At 36.8% G+C, this 18,916-nt stretch overlaps 2 protein-coding genes and 1 non-coding gene across 4 annotated transcripts in view; all 3 read left to right on the forward strand.

Moving 5' to 3' along the window:
• LOC122031824 (WEB family protein At2g38370-like) overlaps positions 1-12,675 on the forward strand; it is a 29,162-nt gene extending 16,487 nt beyond the window's left edge. Inside the window, exon 2 of one of the 2 annotated variants that reach the window (XM_042590997.1) lies at positions 10,968-12,675. In XM_042590997.1, the coding sequence (XP_042446931.1) occupies positions 10,980-12,491 (1,512 nt within the window). In that variant the 5' untranslated portion in view covers positions 10,968-10,979 and the 3' untranslated portion in view covers positions 12,492-12,675. The remainder of the gene's footprint in view (positions 1-10,967) is intronic. The other variant, XM_042590996.1, reaches the window with a different exon arrangement.
• Positions 12,676-14,468: 1,793 nt separating this feature from the next.
• TRNAS-UGA lies at positions 14,469-14,550 on the forward strand. Its single transcript has one exon. It is a non-coding gene; the product is annotated as a tRNA-Ser (tRNA).
• A 646-nt stretch (positions 14,551-15,196) lies between these two features.
• LOC122031252 lies at positions 15,197-16,988 on the forward strand. Its single transcript, XM_042590387.1, has 8 exons — positions 15,197-15,212; positions 15,449-15,505; positions 15,724-15,732; positions 15,845-16,170; positions 16,249-16,314; positions 16,579-16,638; positions 16,753-16,896; positions 16,974-16,988. Exons 1-8 carry the CDS (start codon positions 15,197-15,199, stop codon positions 16,986-16,988), a joined length of 693 nt encoding a protein of 230 aa, XP_042446321.1.
• The last annotated feature ends 1,928 nt before the right edge of the window (positions 16,989-18,916 follow it).

The raw sequence follows: 18,916 nt of genomic DNA on the forward strand, positions 1-18,916 counted from the left end.
TGCTTGCCGTCGATCTCCTCTCCTTGATAGTTCATGACTCCCCGCACTCTTCTTCAGTCGGAAGGGTAAGCATGTTACACATGCTGAGACGGTTGGGGTGGTGGTCAGTCTCGACCGCGGAGATGACTACATCACCTTCTTGGTCGATGATGGGAGTGGATGTATCCTTTGCTTCCTTAGCCTCCACCAGCGCAAACATGACCGGGACTTCGGTGTGGCGACCGAGAGGGCTCGCATGGAGGCCGTCGTTGTCGACTTAGAGAAATTGGTTCGGCTCAGAGGGACGATCACCTTGTATCGCGGGTCGATTCAGTTGAAGGTGAGGGACGTGTTGGTGGAAACGATCCCAACATAGAGACCCTCCACTCCCTCGATTGCATCAGATTGGCCAGGGAAGTATATGATAAGCCGGGTCCATCTAATCGTTGATGCCGGGTTGCCACAAGCTGCCGGGTTGTCACATCCCTAAACGTTGATTGTCACTCTTCCATCTAATCGTTGATGCTAGCTTCTATGATCCTAAGTATTGTACTGTGTTATGTTATGCAATTAAGCCGTCTGTCTAATAGTATTGTATGCTAATCTACGTGATGTACTGTTATGGTATGTTTGTTGAAGGGTGTTATGGTATCAATTGGGTTTATGAGAATCATGATGAATTTGCGTTTTTTTTGCTAGCATACAACACAGAGATAATCGGAAGGTAATTACGCAATAAGTGCATATTCAGATACAATACTCCTTCTTAAACCACATCAATATTTTTCTTACTCTTTCCTTTGAATTCATGCTGCAGTGCACAAAATAATCTAATCTAATCTTCTCTAATCATTTTTGCTAATAGATGTATGCGATAGGGGATAAAAGTTCATTTAGCAAAAGCCAAATTAGCCATTCAGGCCAAAAGAGGCCATTAAGGCCAAAGCACATTTAGGACAAAACCTATATAGCCAAAAGCCCAATTAGCCCAATGCACATTTAGGCCTAATCCCATATAAACAAAAGCCCATAAATCCAAAAGCCCATTTAGCCCAATGCACATTTAGCCCAATGCACATTTAGCAAATGATCTTTTAACCCAAAAGACCAAAGCCCTATGCACATTTAGCCGAATGCACATTTAGCAAATGATCTTTTAACCCAAAAGACCAAAGCCCTAAGTCAAAAAACACTAAGGCCAAAAGCCCATATAGCTAAATGCACATTTAGCCCAATTGCAAAAGTCTTTTTAGCCCAATGATCTTTTAGCCCAAATGTCCAAAAGCGCAAAAGATCAAAAGTCCAAAAGCACAAAAGCCCTAAGCTCAAAAGCCCAAAAGCCGAAAAGCAAAAGCCCAAAAGCACAACAATCCAAAAGACCAAAAGTCTAAAAGGCCAAAAGCCCCAACATCCCCAACATCCCTAAGCCCAAAAGCTCTTAGTTCAAAAGTCCAAAAGCCCAAAAATCCAATGCCACGAGTTTTGTTTTCTCTCCCACTCACCTTTTTTTATTTTATTTTTAATTTTTTTAATAATTAATCTTTATTTAAATTTTTTTTATTTGTTAATGAATTCATTAATTATTTTATCAGCCCTGATTACGTAAACGTCCCGTCGTGTCCTGCTGTTATGTCACGTCTGCGTCTTCGCTCCTGTCCTTTCCGTTCCTCTCGTGTCCCCCGCGTGCGGTGTCGTCGCGTCAACTGTCAGCTGCTGTCCCGTGTCCCCGCGCGTGCAGTGCCGTCACGTCACATTTTTGTCAGTCAGCAATCGTTATGTCCCCTCGTGTGCAGTGGCGTGATTTGTCAGTCAACAATCGTTGTCCCCTCGTGTGCAGTGCCGTCACGTCACCTGTCAGCTCCTGCCCAATCGTGTCACGTCGTGTCCCCTCATGTCCCCTCGCGTGCTTGCTTTCGTGTCACGTCTGCTACAGTGCAGGCTATTGGATGATGCAGCGTAGCATTGAGTGAGGATTAACTCTTTTTTTTTTTTTTTGTTGCGCTTGATTCCCACTTCCAACATTCACGATTATATAGATCGCTTCATTCCCTTCACCACCGTTGCCACCTTCACCCTAAGCTATTCTTCGGCTTCAACTGTCACTCTCTTCGGCCTTCGCTCTTCTGCTTCTTCTTCCCTAAACCCTAAACCCTAAACTCTATGCCTCCATTCTCTTTTCCTTCTCCTTCTCCTTCTCCTTCTCCTTCGTCACGCTCGTCCCACCCCCACCACTACTAGCTATCAACATGACAACCGTCGATCCAACTGCATATTTCAAACTCAGGGCATTTGATTTCTTGTCCCTTTCCATCCACACCCACCCTAACTCACCTCCGTCGTTCACCCTAAAAGGTAGGCCGGTGGCGCGAGTTGAGACTGTGGGGGTCGTGGTGAGTGTAACGCGTATCCACGAGACTCTGACCATCCTTGTCTACGATGGTAGCGGCTGCATTCCCTGCACCCTTTTCCTCCAATCACAGCTCGAACAAGGTGACGACCTCGGTGTAGCGACAGAGATCGCTCGCAGGCAGGCCACATTAGTTGACTTGGGGAAGCTTGTCCGAGTCTGAGGGAAGATCACACTAAGTCTAGATAGGGCATTGCAGCTTACCACTAGTTCTATTATCGTCGAACGCGGTCCGAACGTCCAAACTATGCACATCCTGGAGTGCATTGAACAAGCATCGCGTGTATATGATTAGCCCTAAATCGAGCGAGCGTAATGATTTAGGCGCAAGGAAAGTTAGGGTTGTTATGTTGTTATGTTATGTCAAGTTCTCTAACATTTTATGCTAAGTGTTTAAGGTAACTCGTGTTAAGCGATATGCTATGCTATTTATGCGAAATTATGAAAGTTAAGTCTTTTCATTTGCAGTGATTAAGAGGATTTGACCTATTTCAATCGTGATATTAGATGATATTATGTGGTACAATAAATGCGGTTGACCACCCTAATTGTTTACACAAGGGCGAGGAGGTTTTTAAGCCCATTCAACCCATTTAGGCCAAAGCCCATTTAGACGAAAGCCTATTTGACCCTAAGCCCATTTAGATGAAAGGCCTTTTCGCCCTAATCCTATTAAGCCCAAAGCCAATTTAGCCCCAAACCCATTTACCCCAAAGCCATTAAGACAAAAGCCCATTTAGCCCTAAGCCCATTAGGCCTAGACCCATTTAGCCCAAAACTCATTTAGGCCATTTAACCCAAAGCCCATTTACCCCTAAAGCCCAAGTCCATTTAGACGAAAACCCATTTAGCCCTAAGCACATTTAGGCCTAGACTCATTTTGCCCAAAGCTCATTTAGGCCATTTAGCCCAAAGCCCATTTACCCCTAAAGCCAAAGCCCATTTAGACGAAAGCTCATTTAGCCCTAAGCCCATTTAGGCCTAGACCCATTTAGCCCAAAGCTCATTTAGGTCATTTAACCCAAAGCCCATTTAGCCCTAAAGCCAAAGCTCATTTACCCCTAAAGCCAAAGCCCATTTACCCCAAAGCCCATTTAGACGAAAGTCCATTTAGTCCTAAGCACATTTAGCCCTAAGCCCATTTAGGCCTAGACCCATTTAGCCCAAAGCTCATTTAGGTCATTTAGCCCAAAGCCCATTTAGCCCTAAAGCCAAAGCTCATTTACCCCTAAAGCCAAAGCCCATTTACCCCAAAGCCCATTTAGACGAAAGCCCATTTAGTCCTAAGCACATTTAGCCCTAAGCCCATTTAGGCCTAGACCCATTTAGCCCAAAGCTCATTTAGGCCATTTAGCCCAAAGTTCATTTACCCCTAAAGTCAAAGCCCATTTACCCCTAAAGCCAAAGCCCATTTAAGCCTAAGCCCATTTAGGCCTAGACCCATTTAGCCCAAAGTTCATTTAGGCCATTTAGCCCAAAGCCCATATACCCCTAAAGCCAAAGTCCATTTACCCCAAAGGCCAAAGCCCATCTAGGGTTGACGAAAAATCTAGGGTTAGTCAATCCCTAGAGTTAACCAATTCCTAGTGTTGACGGATACTAGGTTTAACCATGTCCTAGGATTTACTAACCATCTAGGGTTCTAGGATAATCTAAGGTTAACAGATTCCTAGGGTTGATTGGCTATCTAGGGCGGCTACTAGTACATAAGGGAGGTATTTATCTTGACTTTGTCGAGATTTGAACCCCAGACCTCATGATGACAACACCTTATCTGCTAGCCACTAGCTCGTCCCGAGGGGACAAAAAAAATGGAGCCCAATGGTTTGAGGAATCGAGATCGTGACTCAGGGATTAGGGATCGACACCAGATGCTATCATCACTAGGGATGATGCCGAGCTTGAGGAAACTATGAATACACGATTTGAGATAGCTCAATTACGTACTTATCTTGAGGGTATGGAGCGACACCAAATTGATATCTAGACGTGTGTTGCTTCCTTGCATAATTTGATTCTCATGGACTAGTGGACCTCCTCAGCCACCTCCTCCAGCGGATGATGATAAGTATCACACACTTTGGATCTCAAGTAGGAGTGGGACATTGTGTGTTTATCGTTATATTTTGACTTTGTGGATTTAATCATGACAGTTGATATGTTGGAGGCACATCTTGTATGTTTGATTTTGATTTTATATGATGTCTCTAGTTTTTATTTGTTAAACACTGTAGTTTTAGCGAGGGAGTGCTCCGTCATTAATTATTTGGTTGCTTTTATGATGTGTAGTTAAGGGGGAGTGCCCCATTGTTGATTATTTGTTTGCTGTTGTGACGTCTAGGGGTGTATTCTATCATTGCATTAGTTAAGAGGGAGTGTCTCATCCTTGTTATGTATTTGTGTTTATGAATAACACATTCATTCTTTCCTGTTAGCTTCATTTTGTTATTTGACAAAGCATGAGAAATAACGTATTTAAGTTCATGCTTGTTTTATTGATATTATGACATGATTTTGCAATTTTTATGCTTATTGTATTGTTATCTTCTTGTTGTTTAATAGTATATTATGATATGTTTAAAATGAGCTCAAATATCAAAATGAGAGATTGTTGGTACAATTATACCTCGGATGTGTCTGATATGCCAATTGTTTATGTTTAGGTTAATACGTTAGCTCTCACTTGAGTTATGAGTGTACAAGATAAAAAAAATATGAGAGGGTTGAGAGCCAAATTCTTAGCAAGAAGTCCATATAGGTCGGAAGATGCAAGGTTGGAAGGCCATGAACTCACTCTCCATGTCTTTTTGGATAGCAGAGCTACCACTTCTGCTATTGATGAACATTTACTTTCCTCATTCTTACCTCCTTCGCTGATCCAATCTACCAATACACCTCTTGTCAGCACCCAATTTGATAGCCAGCAACTCAGCTACTACAAATTTGTTAAAAACATATATCTGTGTTTTTACACCAATTGTGGCATTTTTAATTCTCCTCTTTTACTTCCTCAATTATGGATTCGCCCTATGACTCACAAAAATATCCCTCTAATTTTAGGCCTGATTTTCTCATTTTGCTTGATCGTGCCCCTCTTGCTCACTAAATATTATGCGGTTTTTTCTTTTTACTCCTGTTATTTTTTCCATTCTTTCTACTTATCCATCAAAGGTCAGCGCTTGTAAGCGTGGTGATAGCCCTCCTCGTCCTCCTGAATCTTTCAATCAGACCTCAAGCTGTCCTTGCCCTATTAAAAATACCTATAAAGGTAAAAAGGAGGTTCCCCTTTAGGAAAACTAACTTTATTTGGCTGAAAGCCCAAATATGGAAGTAGCAGACTTAGTAACCTGTTATTTCCATAATCAAGACATAGATAGATACTTATTGTTAGGATTGTGTAGATTCTGCATATTTATGCACTTTATTAAAAACACAAGAAAGCTTAGATACAGTATTTTCTAGACTTGAAAAATTAGCAATCATAGGAGAAAATTTACCAAATATGGGAAACGAGACAAAATACACTGCAAACTAAGCATCATCAATCTTGACTTAACTATTAAGGTACAAGATTTAAGATGCATAAATTGGGAAAGAGAAGAATGCAAAAATCATATTTCTTAATTACTTAAACTTAAGGCTATACAAAGGTTCGATTCAAGACATAAGAGCCCTGCTTTCATGGTAAACAAAGGACCATAGCAAAAGAGAGGTGAGTCCAAAATGGTATTTAATTATAAGCATTTCAATGATAATTGCCATGAAGACAGTTAGAAGGTACTAGACAAAGATCAGTTACTTAATAAAATCGAGAATTCAAAATGGTATTTAAAATTTGATATGAAATTTGGTTATTGGCAAGTTAAAATACACCCAGACTCTATCCCTAGACTGTATTATCTTCCAACGAAAAATGGATGATATTTTTAGTGGAGTTGATTCCTTTACTTCTGTCTATATAGATGACATACTAATCTTCTCCAAATCAAAAGAGCATTATGCTCATCTTCACATGATTTTTAACGTATTTGATAAACATGGGTTAATTGTCTCTCGGAAGAAAATAAATTTAGCATTATCACATTGAATTCCTAGGCAGCATAATTGGTCAAGGAAAAATATCACTCCAAATCCACATCTCCACTAAATTATTAAATTTCCTTGACAAAATGAAGGATATCAAAACCCTTGGATTTTTTTGGGTTTACTTAACTATGCTAGACCCTATCTGAAAGATATTGGAAAAATAAGTGGTCCTTTGTATAATAAAATATCTCAGGACGAAGATACTTTAACCGTTGGCAATGCTAACTCTCCTTTTAGATTCAAATTACTTAGTCATCGAAACCGATGGATGTGAAATTGGATGGGGAGGAGCTTTATTTAGAAAAACTTCAAAATACGACCTAAAAATTTCAGAATCTCTATGCAGATATGTAAGGGTGTAATCGAGCCGAGTCGAACTCTTGAATGTTTGAACTTGACTCGTTTATAATCGAGCCGAGTTCGAGCTTTATTTAACGAATATATTCATGGCTCACGAGCTTATTCAAGCTTTTATTGAGCCTAAACGAGCTTAATAAATATAAATTATAAATTATAAATTTAAATATTCATTAAGAATTAAATTATATATTTAGAGAAAATTATAATATTTTTATTAAAATTTATAATTTTATTCTAATAAATAAATTTAATATATTTGTCTATATTTTTCATAAGTAGAATGTAAAATTTATAAATTCAATATCAAAATTATTTTATTTTTTTTTAAAAGTTGATTCATGAGTTTAACGAATGTGTTCACGAGCTAACGAGCCGAATATTGTGAAGCTTGAGCTTGATTTGTTTTCTTAACGAGCCTCATTAAACGAGCTTAAACGAGCTTTTATCGAATCGAGCTTTGAATAGTTCACGAGCGGCTTGGTTCATTTACACCCTTACAGATATGCCTCAGGAAAATACGAAGAAAAGAGTCATTTTACTTCCTTAGGTTATGAAATACTAGCAGTTATTTATTTCTCAGACTCCTTCATTCTTTTTATTTGCAATTACGCTTAGAACAAATTATGCATCATTAAATATAGCCAAGAAACTAAAGGAACAAGGAAAGGACTTGGTTCAAAGCGATGGATCAAAGTTACAGACAATCATCAATAGAAGATCAAAAATAAATTGGGAACATGTAAAAGGAACTAATATTTCTCTAACTGATATTTTATCATGATTACTAACTTCTCTTATTTCAAGAAAATGGACAAACAAAAGAAAGTCCGAACTTATAGCCATAAGACCATGAAATTTGGTAATAGAAAACTTCAATAATATTCAAGAAAAGAGGATACTTTTCAGTTTCACTTAAGAGCACAACTGGATCCAGTACAACATTGTCTGAAGGACAATATTTGGAATATTCCAACCTCTCCTGGAATAACTAATCATAAGATAACTATTATTAATGCTCTATCTAATTACTTCTTACCAATCTTACAAAAACCAATGAGAAAAAAGTTTTCTTGCTATTATGCTATTCTGTAAGGACCATATGCAAGATTATATGCTAACTGGAACGAAGTCAAAGTTCTACTTCAAGAAGAAAACAAACCTTCATACAAAGGTTTTTATTCAGTTGATGAGGCTTATGATTTACTTAGAATCAAATTGGGTATACAAACTTTATCACCAGCCCATTACTCAGAACAGGTGGAAAGATCCTAGAAAATAAAACATAGTACAACACTCCCTACTCATGGCACTTCTACAATACTTGAAAGTGACTTACTTTCGGTACCAACCAGGATACCAAAACCTATGGAGTACCAATCACTTGAAATATTGTAAGCCAAAATTGAGAGAAAAGAAACTTATTTTCTGGAAGAAATTCACCAGAAGATATACTACTCACATCCAAACTTTGGATGATACTTCTACCTTCCAACAATTTCTAGAACTTAATTGGTTTCACCAACATCCAACACCAGAAAATGTACCATTTCTAGAACTTAATCACTATTACTTATGGGGAAGAATATACTTATAAAATCAAATGTACCATTTCTTTTCCCCAATGTGCAACTCTAGAAACATTAGATTTAGGATGCAGATGTTAGTTACTCTACTTATTCAGAAAAACCAACATCCATTGTGAAAAACTTTGAACACAAAAACTATTGAGGCAGTCTTATTACTCCCTTTACTTAGATTCATGACTTAGACTCAGTACAATCTTTTCCGTATAAACTTGGAAAAATTGTACAACATATACTTGATGAAAAAGAAGCTTTTGTCCTATGTACTATGGATATCTCTCCTCCAAAATGGATACACTTATGCATTGAACCAGCCAGACATGTAATAAAAATAGATATTCAACGACTTAATATTCAATTTCTTCCGTTTGAAGAGTATCCTTGCCACCTTGACAAAGAATGAACTTCTCCCAAATCAGTGGAAGAACAACTTAAACATTGGAGATCATCCATTTAGGGAAGTTCTTGGCTTTGGGATCCCTACTAGGACCCCTTAGAATATACTTTAGCATGAGAAACATTTACTGTAAAAATTTATTGGTCAAAACACTTTGGAACAGAATTCATTCTATTTTCTTACTCCATTCAACATTCAAACCTATGTCAATTCTACCCAAAAAAAAAAAAAACCAAAAACAAAATAAAAATAAAACCCCTTAACAACATCTACTTCTACACTACCATCATCTACGGGTTCAGTAGAGGAAGCAAGCCTAATCAACATGATGGAATTATGATGTTAGACACCACTACCTCTATAAAAACGTCAACCAAGATGTTAGACACCACTACCTCTACAAAAATGTCAGCCAGGATGTTAGACACCACTACTTCTGCAAAAATGTCAACAGTGACGACCAAGAGCATTAACCAGATTCCCACTTATTCTTCCTCCTGTGTCCAGAAGCCTCTTCTCTTCTCTATAAAAGCCCCCTCTTCTCTCAACTGAAGCATACAAGCAAGAAAGCAAGATTGATGTGAAGTTTTCTCCCACTTTTCTCCTCTCCCTAGAGCTTATGAAAGAGTTGTATAGTCCCTACTATTTGTAAGTTCTCTTCTAGATTTCCTATATCTATTTTGTACATGATGTTTATATAGTTTGCATGACTGAGTAAATAAATCTCTTTAAGCCTTTAGGGTTCTGCCTTTTTTACTTTCTACATCAAGAAATCCTCAGTTCTTGTCTTAGGATTTAGAGGTAGAGTTTCTACTAATCGCTTCTAATATAGAAACTACATGAAAGCACTTTTGAGTATTTGTGAATGTCAACTTCTACTTCAGCTTCTGTAACTTTTACTAAAAAGCTGGAAGTAAGAATTTGATGTTTTTTTCTGCTTTTGCTTTTTTGTTTATGGTTAACATTAATAAATTTATTATTTTACATGCTGCCACATTTTTGACTTTAATAAATTTATTATTTTATATAATTGCCACCTCATTTCTATGATATTTATTTTTTAAATAATATTTTATATTTTTATATAATTTGTATTTTCAGAATTTTTTATACATTATATAAATTTTGTTATTTTGTTATTTTTATTTTTATTATTTTTTATAACATTTCATTATAAAAAAATTAATTTTGATACAATATTTAAATATAATAATAATAGTAATAATAATAATAATAATAATTATATAAACAAATAGTGTATCAAAATTATATTTAGATAATTAAAAAATATTAATTTATATAATTTAAGGATATTGTTGTCATTTAATTAAAAATTAAGCTTGGAAGTAATTATTCATCTAACACTCCAACTCTACCTTGTATTTGAGTTCTATTTCTAAATACTTTATACTTTAGTTTCTCACTAATTTTAAAATAATCTCTATAAGAATCACTTTTAAATAAGCAAAAATTCTCCCAAACACTCCCTTAGTATACCTAGTTAAGAGAGAAGACGGACTTGTATATTTCTGTATTTTGTAAAACTTGTGCAGGCTAAGGCAAAAAGAAAACATGCTATAGGAAGACCTGAACATAGCCGGGATAAGAAAACGAAGTAAACATAAAAAGTTCTTGAGGCTCTCTACTAGGTGAGGCTCATTCGACATCCCGAAAAGGTTTAGAGTACCCACAACCCTCAAGAAAATATTAAACTCAGAATGTAACAAAAGCTGAATTGCATACTGATGAGATAAAAACAAATAGGTATTTGTTGTATAATAGGAAAACTATGTGGGACAGGTAAGAAAGGCGAGAAGTTCAAGCCTTTGCATGGTCTAGAAACAGAAGTGGGATTTTAGTACAATAAATTACTTTTTGTTTTTGAATAGAAAGGCAGATTTTTGGTAGAAATAAGTGCCAAGTTTTTCTTCTAAATTGTTTAATGGTTGATGATTGATCAGTTTAAGAGGTAGAAAGTTCAGGTAAGGGCATGATTCTGGAATATAGAACTAGAGGTCTCAATTTGAGATTAACATAAATTCAAGTGCATGTTTTGAGAAATTTATGTTCTATTAAAAACTTTGTTTCCAAGCACATAAAATTGTTCTTTGGGTGGTTGCTATTTTCATTTGTTTTTGGTCTATGTTCATGTCAGCACTCTTTTTGAATGCTTATTCCTGAGTCTCTCTTCCACACGTTCCATCAGAAACCCCACTGCTTTGAGGATGTTGAGGTTATGAAAGTGGAGGAACAGATAGCTGAACTAGAGAAAGATCTCATCCTGAAAGAAAGGGAAACACTCGATGTCTTGAAAGAGCTTGAAACGACAAAAAATATTGTAATTGGCTTAAAATCGAGGCTACATGAAGAAACATCAGAAACCAATAATATGTCATCTATGAGCGTTGATCATGTAGAAGTGCATTATGGATTGGAAATTTGTGGAACGATAGGATTGAGCCAATCTGAAAAACAGATTTCATTAGACCCGAAGAAGACCAAGGCAAACTTGAATGGGTCATCCAATGATCTATGTGGCATTCAAACTTCTGTCAAAATGCTGAAAATGAGGATAGGAGAGGAAAAGGTTTTACTGGAGAAAACCCGAGAGAAGCTGGCTTCAAATATTGCATTGGTTTCATCACTAGAGGAGGAACTTAATCAGACAGCAGCGAGATTGCAAAAGACTAAAGATCTGCAAAGTATGAGATCTGAAGAACCCTGTAATATTTTGCAGGAGATCAAACAAAAGAACTTGGAAATAGAACAGTCAATGCAGTCAATAGAAGCTGCTAAAGTTGAATTGACCAATCTGACATCGGAAATTGCTCAGACAAAGTCTAGCATTAAGACAACTGAAGCCCGACAACTTGCAGCTAAGAAGATCGAAGAAGCAGCGAAAGCAGCTGAAGCTGTAGCTCTTGCCCACACAAAAGGTTTAATGATCAGTAATAATTCAATCAAAGAGCTTGAGAATTCACATGGCATAAACATTTCAATTGAGGAATTTCACAACCTAACAGGTAAAGCTCGAGAAGCAGATGAAATCTCTAGACAGAAAATTGAAACCGTCATGGTTCAAATAGAGGAGGCAAACAGATCTAGATCAGAAGCGATGATGAAAGTTGAGGATGCAACTGCCGATGCAAAAAAATATAAGAAGGCACTTGAAGATGCACTGAAGCGGGTAGAGGTTGCCAACACAGGGAAGCTTGCTGTCGAGGATGCTCTACGGAGATGGCGATCTGAGAATGGTCAGAAGCGGCGCTCTGGTGTACAAAACACCACAAAATTTAAGAATTCTGCATCGCACCAACGGAAGGATGCATGTGTGCTTGACCTGAACAGCTCAACCTTGGTTACTGAGGCAACAAACTATGGTCCAAGACCAGCATTGTCTATCGGGCAGATACTGAGCATGAAGCTGATCAGTCCAGAATCACCTGAAGAGCACGACAGCAGAGTCAGGGAGAAGGAAAATGAAAAACCCAAGGTTTCATTGGGTCTGATGCTGACCAGAAGGGAAGAGTTTCTAACAACTCCCCAGGAGAGTAAAGAAGGATCTGCACAGAAGCAGTTTTCCGTGAAGAGGAAGAAGCTCGGTTTCGTCGGGATCCTGTGGGCAAAACAGATCAAAAAGAACAAAAGAAGATGCCATCTCGGAACAAAAGCAAGCTAAATTCTGATGGGACAATCTATTTCTCGAGTAGGCGAGAAAAACATATGTAACATTGTAGTTACGACGTCGTTTTTGTATATAATTATTATTAGGGAAATGAAGCTGTGTAGCTTCTAGACTCTAGGTTGTTGTGAGCAAGACGTATTTAACTTATAAAATGGTTTAAAGCAAAGTTAGTTCATTATTACGGGCTTAATTAAGTTCATTATTTTTAACTTAATTTAAGTGCCAAGCAAAGCGTTGTACAAGATTGTTTTAACCAAAAAAAATGATGTCGAAAGTAGAGGGTACAATCTTTTAGTCTCATGTACAAGTGTGGTAGTTCATTATTTCCTAATAATTTGACCATTTGAGTTAAGTGGTTAATTAATCAACTTTAATATAGGGCATGTGATTTGAACCTTATCTTGTGATAAATATTAAATCATATTCCCTTATATTAGACACATAATATAATAAATAATCTCTTATAATTGTAAGACTCTCTCTCAAGTTGTTCTAAGTTTATTATAAAAATTTAACTTGTCCCCTTGGGACGATGCAACCATGAAGATATGAGGTGTTGTCATATGAAATTTTGGTATCGAAATTTGACTAGTAATTATCTATGATTTAGTTTTTTTATATTAATCTAGGGACAAATTATTGGAGACTGGAGGTAATCGTGTTTTACCACATTATATAAATTTAACTTATTATACATATATTCAAATCTAGGCATTAAGTCACCAACTAAATAATTTATGGGACTACATTTTTAAAGTGATAATTAATCTCTAGATGATTTATTTTCTTGTGAAATATGAAATCTTATCGTTATAGGCATCATAATTTAATTGTCATAATAAACCTTCATTAGTTCCATAGGGGAATTATCTTAAGTCAGTCATCAAATATTTAACCCAAGTTCTTAGGGTAAAAATTCTATTTGGGCAAAAATAAAAAAAATCCTTTTTATTAGAATATTGTGTTTTTATCCTTCCATTTATTATGGAAATAACATCCCATCCCATCCCATCTTACTATATTTTTACTTTTTAAAAATCTTTTATTTTCAATGTTGTATGGTAAATATGGAATCATCAATACTACAACATAGATATTTCAATTGTAATTAACACTACTAACACTATGTTATAGTAACTACCATTTATAGTTGTTATAATATGAGTACTTCACATCAGATTAATATGAGTTAATATTATATTGTAATAACTAGGAATCATTAGATGTTATAATATAGATACTTTATTTTTAATTAACATTTATTAATATTGATTAGTATTATGCTGTAATGACTATGGAATCATAGTTGGTACAGTCGTATAATAACTATGAGATTATAATTACTATAATATCACTAAAAATAAGAGTATTTTTCAAATGAAAATAGATTGAGACAGGATGAGAAGTTGTTTTAATAATAAATAAATAAATAAATAAAAATCACATTTTATGATTCCAATATACTTTTGCACTCTATATATTGTGTAGCGGAGTTGGTACTCATGTGACAGACTTGTTTCATTGGATTCTCGCAAGGTTCATTCCAATGAGAATTAAATATCCTCATACTCAGGAGGTTGCTCGGTGCATGATTTACTTCTCTTTATCTTACTATGAGACCGACGATGAGAGACACTCAGGATGAGCAAAATCACCTTAATGCATCATTGTCTCTGCATTTAACCTTTACCAATCCTGTTTATTTCTCATTATTTTAGGAAATAAAAAACCACTTATTGCTAAGAGAACTTGCTCAATCTGCACATATACACAAATATCCTAGAATTTAATAATAATCTCAATCATAAAATTATGAACCTTTCAAAGGTGTATTTTCAAATAAATCATGTAGCAATTACCTAATGGAGAAGTATGGACTTTTAAAGAACTGAGTGGTCTAAAATAGCAAAAGTTATTATATAATAAAATTGAAACACTATATTAAAATAATAAATCTAAAACCTTATCGAAGTCGATATGTCCGAGTGGTTAAGGAGACAGACTTGAAATCTGTTGGGCTTTGCCCGCGCAGGTTCGAACCCTGCTGTCGACGACTTATTATTTGGTTTTCTTACTCCTTTTAATCTTCCTCCACACCAGTCACACACTTATTTTCTTTCTCCTTTTAGTCTTCCACCTATGCTATGCCTGATCTAATATTTGGGTTTTCTTTCTCCTTTTAGTCTTCCACTTATGTTCTTTCTCCTTTTAGTCTTCCACCTGTGCTATGCCTAGGTTTTCTTTCTCCTTTTAGTCTTCCACCTGTGCTATGCCTTATGGGTCTAGTAGTTAACGCATGAGGTGTTATCATAATGAGATCTGAGGTTCGAATCTCGACAAAGTCGAGATAAATACCTTCCTTATGTGCTAGTCACTATTCCAAAGGCTAGTAGCCGCTCGTGATTTATCTTATCCGTGTTGGCCTTGGGACGGATTGGCAGGGACATTGGAGACGAGCGTATTTGCCTTTTGCCATAATGTGCTATGCCTGATCAAATATTTGGGATTATAAAATAAGATAAAATTTATTTTAAATATAAATAAAGATCTATCGATCTCACTTAGTTGTTACTGTTGTTGTTTAGATGCTTGAAAGCTTAAAGAACTCAAAATTAGCATTGATTTTCTGCCTTCTTTAGAGTGATTTTCATTTTCTAAATATAGATCCGTTAGGTTAACGATCTCTTATTATCGACCTCATGGATATAGAGGGAAGTACATGTAGGTACACAGAAGTTAGGTGCGTAAGGTAAATCCCAGATCATCAGTTCCTAAGAATCGACTTTTGACCATTACGCCAGAGATATCATGCGCTCATCGTCTATGCTACAACCCGCGGGCAATTTTATCTTCATCTTCTAAAACTAAAGTAGAAGGTGATCATTCTGGGTGAAGTTTCTTTGCTATCTTTTGCTTGTTCATTATTATTTTGTTTTCCTTTCTCCTTTTAGTCTTCCTCCACACCAGTCAGACACTTGTCCCACGGATATGGAAGGAAGTACATACAGGTACACAAGCGTCAGACGTAGGTCGTCAGTTCCTGAGAATCGACTCCTGGTCATTACGCCAGAGATACCATGCACCCACTGTCTGCTACAACCTGCGGGCAATTTTATCTTCATCTTCTAAAACTAAAGTAGAAGGTCATCATTCTTGGTGAAGTTTATCTTTGCTATCTTTTGCTTGTTCATTGACCTGAATTATGTATTTCTTCAATGAACTACAGGCAACAATGGTTTGGAGATTGAGCTTTGTTATTCCTCACCATATTAATCAGCTTAACTTTTACAAATGCCCGAAATCTCACAAAATTCGGTGACTTGTTTCAAATGGAATTTGGTAAATAGATGAAGAGATTGAGAGTGAAAGTGAAACTGCAGGGAATAAAAAGTCATGCAAACTCTGTGAGGAGTTTACTTCTCAGGCTACACACTATCTCAGTGAACATGCGACTCGAAGTGAGATTCCAAGCACAATACATACACAAAGCCTGTGCCGAATTACAATTTTCGGAAGAACAGGTGCAATCACTTCCTCTCATGGCAATTTATCTGTTTCTGAATGGTATTCAGTTTTTGCACAACAAACTGTCTCTTTTGTTTCTTCAAAACTTGTTCCTTTTGTGCAGTGTGTTCCCTGGCTGGACTACTTGGCACCAATCTTTTTCTTGGAGGTTTACGAAATTAGTCGTGCTAAGTTATGCGGAAAGGCGAATGCCGGTAAGGAGGCTGCAATTGTGACTTTGTCATAGCCTGATAATTCATGCCGCGATGTTGTTGCAGAAGTAATTACCAAACTGGAAGACCCAGAGACTGAGGTAGTAATGAATCACCTCGACAAGTCCTGTTATCTGATCGCGTTATCAGTTTAAGTTTTACTTTGTTGTCCATTGATCATGTTAGTCATAAAACAATAGAAGGCCATGATCAGGAGTAAATTCAGAGTTTGATTCTGAAGACTGGACAAAAGCATTCCCTTGCCACTGTTTTATCGAAATTGTTTCAGAAGCACTTATCGAATAAAATATCGAAATTGCAAGTATTCGGGAGCACTCATCCAATAAATCTTTGAAAATTTCCAGCTTGAGGTGATTGAGATTCTTCTGAAAGGATGCAACAAGCTGAAAAACTATGTCCAAAAGGTACACTTCCTAATATTCTCAGACAATTGGTGAAGAATCATCTAGCACTCTATTCTCATCTAAGTTACTTCATTTTTGATCTGTTTCAGTCTTAATCACTCTTTATCTCTGCAGTGTAAGAAACTTATTTTCCATAATGGAACATTGATACTGGTGCATGCTGAGAAGTTTCTTCTGAAAGTAGATGTTTGCGCCATTCATGCTTGCAAGAACAGTCATGAGCTGGTATCTATTGTTGATGATGGTTGTGCCTTCAATGTAAACAATCATGTCTCACAACACACCTTGGTTTTTTACATAAACATATTGTTCATATTGTTACATAAATGATGCAGACTTCAAGCATGTGATTTGAACCTTATCTTGTGATAAATATTAAATCATAATCCCTTATATTAGACACATAATATAATAAAGAATTTGTAAGTACTTAAGGGTGATTTTGATATCATTAATTGAGTTAAGTTAGGTCATTTGTATATTTGATACATTGTGTCTGAGTATGTAGGAATTTAGGAATACAAAAAGTCGAACGGAAGACTCAGTGAGCGAGAAAGATCACATAGTAAGGGAGTCGACGGGCTCGGTGCATCCGAGCGACAAGGAGCTATTGAATAGTACCCTTGTAGAGCCAGAAGGACGCGTAAGACACATCCGAGGGGCGAGAAGCCGGGAGGAAGCCTGATCGAGGAGAAGGCCAAAGTTGACTTCGGGTGAATTCAACTTTGGACGGTGAAACATCACCCAAGCGGGCGAAGTTTGAAAATGGTCCATTCGGAAGTTAAACATGATGACTTGAAGACCTGAGGCGCCTCAGTTGACTTGAGGTGCCTAGGATGCCCAGCAAATTAGATGTCGCGGAAAAGACTTGAGGCACCTTAATTGATTGGAGGCGCTTCAGATGAACAGTAGCCGATGCGCCTTTGATTGGTTGGAGGCACCTTCGATGAAGTAGAATTGTTGAGGAGCGAATAAGTGTTGAAATCCAGCTTAGCAACAGCCGAAGCACCTCTGATGAACCAAGGCGTCTCCATTCAACTAGATAAGCTGAATGTTAGCAAATTTCATCCAATAGAGGCACCCCTAGTCAACCAAGACGCCCCGAGTTGCCACGTTAGTAAAATAGTTATTTCAACCAGTGCACTATAAATAGTGTCATAGAGTTAGGAGTTCATAGCACACTCTTCTTTCAATTCTATATTTCATTTTGTACTTTCAAAATTTGTAAGAGGATACTTCGCATTCACGAAGGAGATCTTAGTGGAACTTTTATTGTCTTGAATTAGCAACATTCCCGGTTGTAAAACAAGCAAATTCGGAGTCCCCTCTTACTTTATTTATGTTACTTGTTTTTAATTAATGAAAGTGCGTCCTTTCTAAGTGAGTAACAAGAGAAGTGTTAATTTGTGATTGCAGTGCTATTCATCCCCTCTCCACCCGAACCAACAAGTGATATCAGACCCCAATAGCCTTAGAAGGACTAATTGCAAATTAAAGCAACAAGAAAATGGTTGGATCAAGTATTTGCCCACCGAAGTTCGAGGGGGAGTTCGTGCTTTAGAAACGTCAAATTGAGATATTCTTTAAAATCGACTTTGATATTCTTCTAACAATTAAATATGATTTTGAAGCACCAAAAAATGAGAACTGAGAAGAAAAGGAAGATCACCTTTGGAACAAAAAGCAACAAACAAACTTCGTGGCAACAGTAAAGTGGAATTCCACCTGCTAAATGTACAACCGTCTTGAGAAGTCAATCGGATCGGATCCTACAACTCCGCTAAAGAGCTCTGGGCCTCGGAGGCAAAACTAGCAAGATGAAACCTGCTCTGATATCGATATAACCAACCTTCGGATGGAAGAGGGAGGAAAGGTGGCTCAACTGCATGTATAGATCAAGGAATTGATAACCAAACTCAACAACCTTGGAGAAACGGTAACGAATCGAGATTCACTAATGTATGCTCTAAATGATTTTTTTGAGAACATTGGAATGAATGCCAATAGTAGATTCCTATTATATCTCCAAGGACCATGAGGTAAGTATTTTAAAAAGTTTGTTTTTAACTTTAGAACTTTACCAATTTAGATGTGTAGGACTTAGAAAAGAAAAGGAGATGAAACAGAATTTAGTGCTCAAAGCCAAAAAGATCAAAATAGATTTAGAGTCATCTCTCGATGAAGATGAAAAAACTTACATGATAAGGAAGTTCAATACATTTTTTAAAACTAACAAATTTAATGAAACACATGCCAAGAAGCTTCATGAGGTAGAAAG

The sequence above is a fragment of the Zingiber officinale genome, chromosome 11A (genome assembly GCF_018446385.1).
Source record: "Zingiber officinale cultivar Zhangliang chromosome 11A, Zo_v1.1, whole genome shotgun sequence".
In the NCBI taxonomy this organism is placed as follows: Eukaryota; Viridiplantae; Streptophyta; class Magnoliopsida; order Zingiberales; family Zingiberaceae; genus Zingiber; species Zingiber officinale.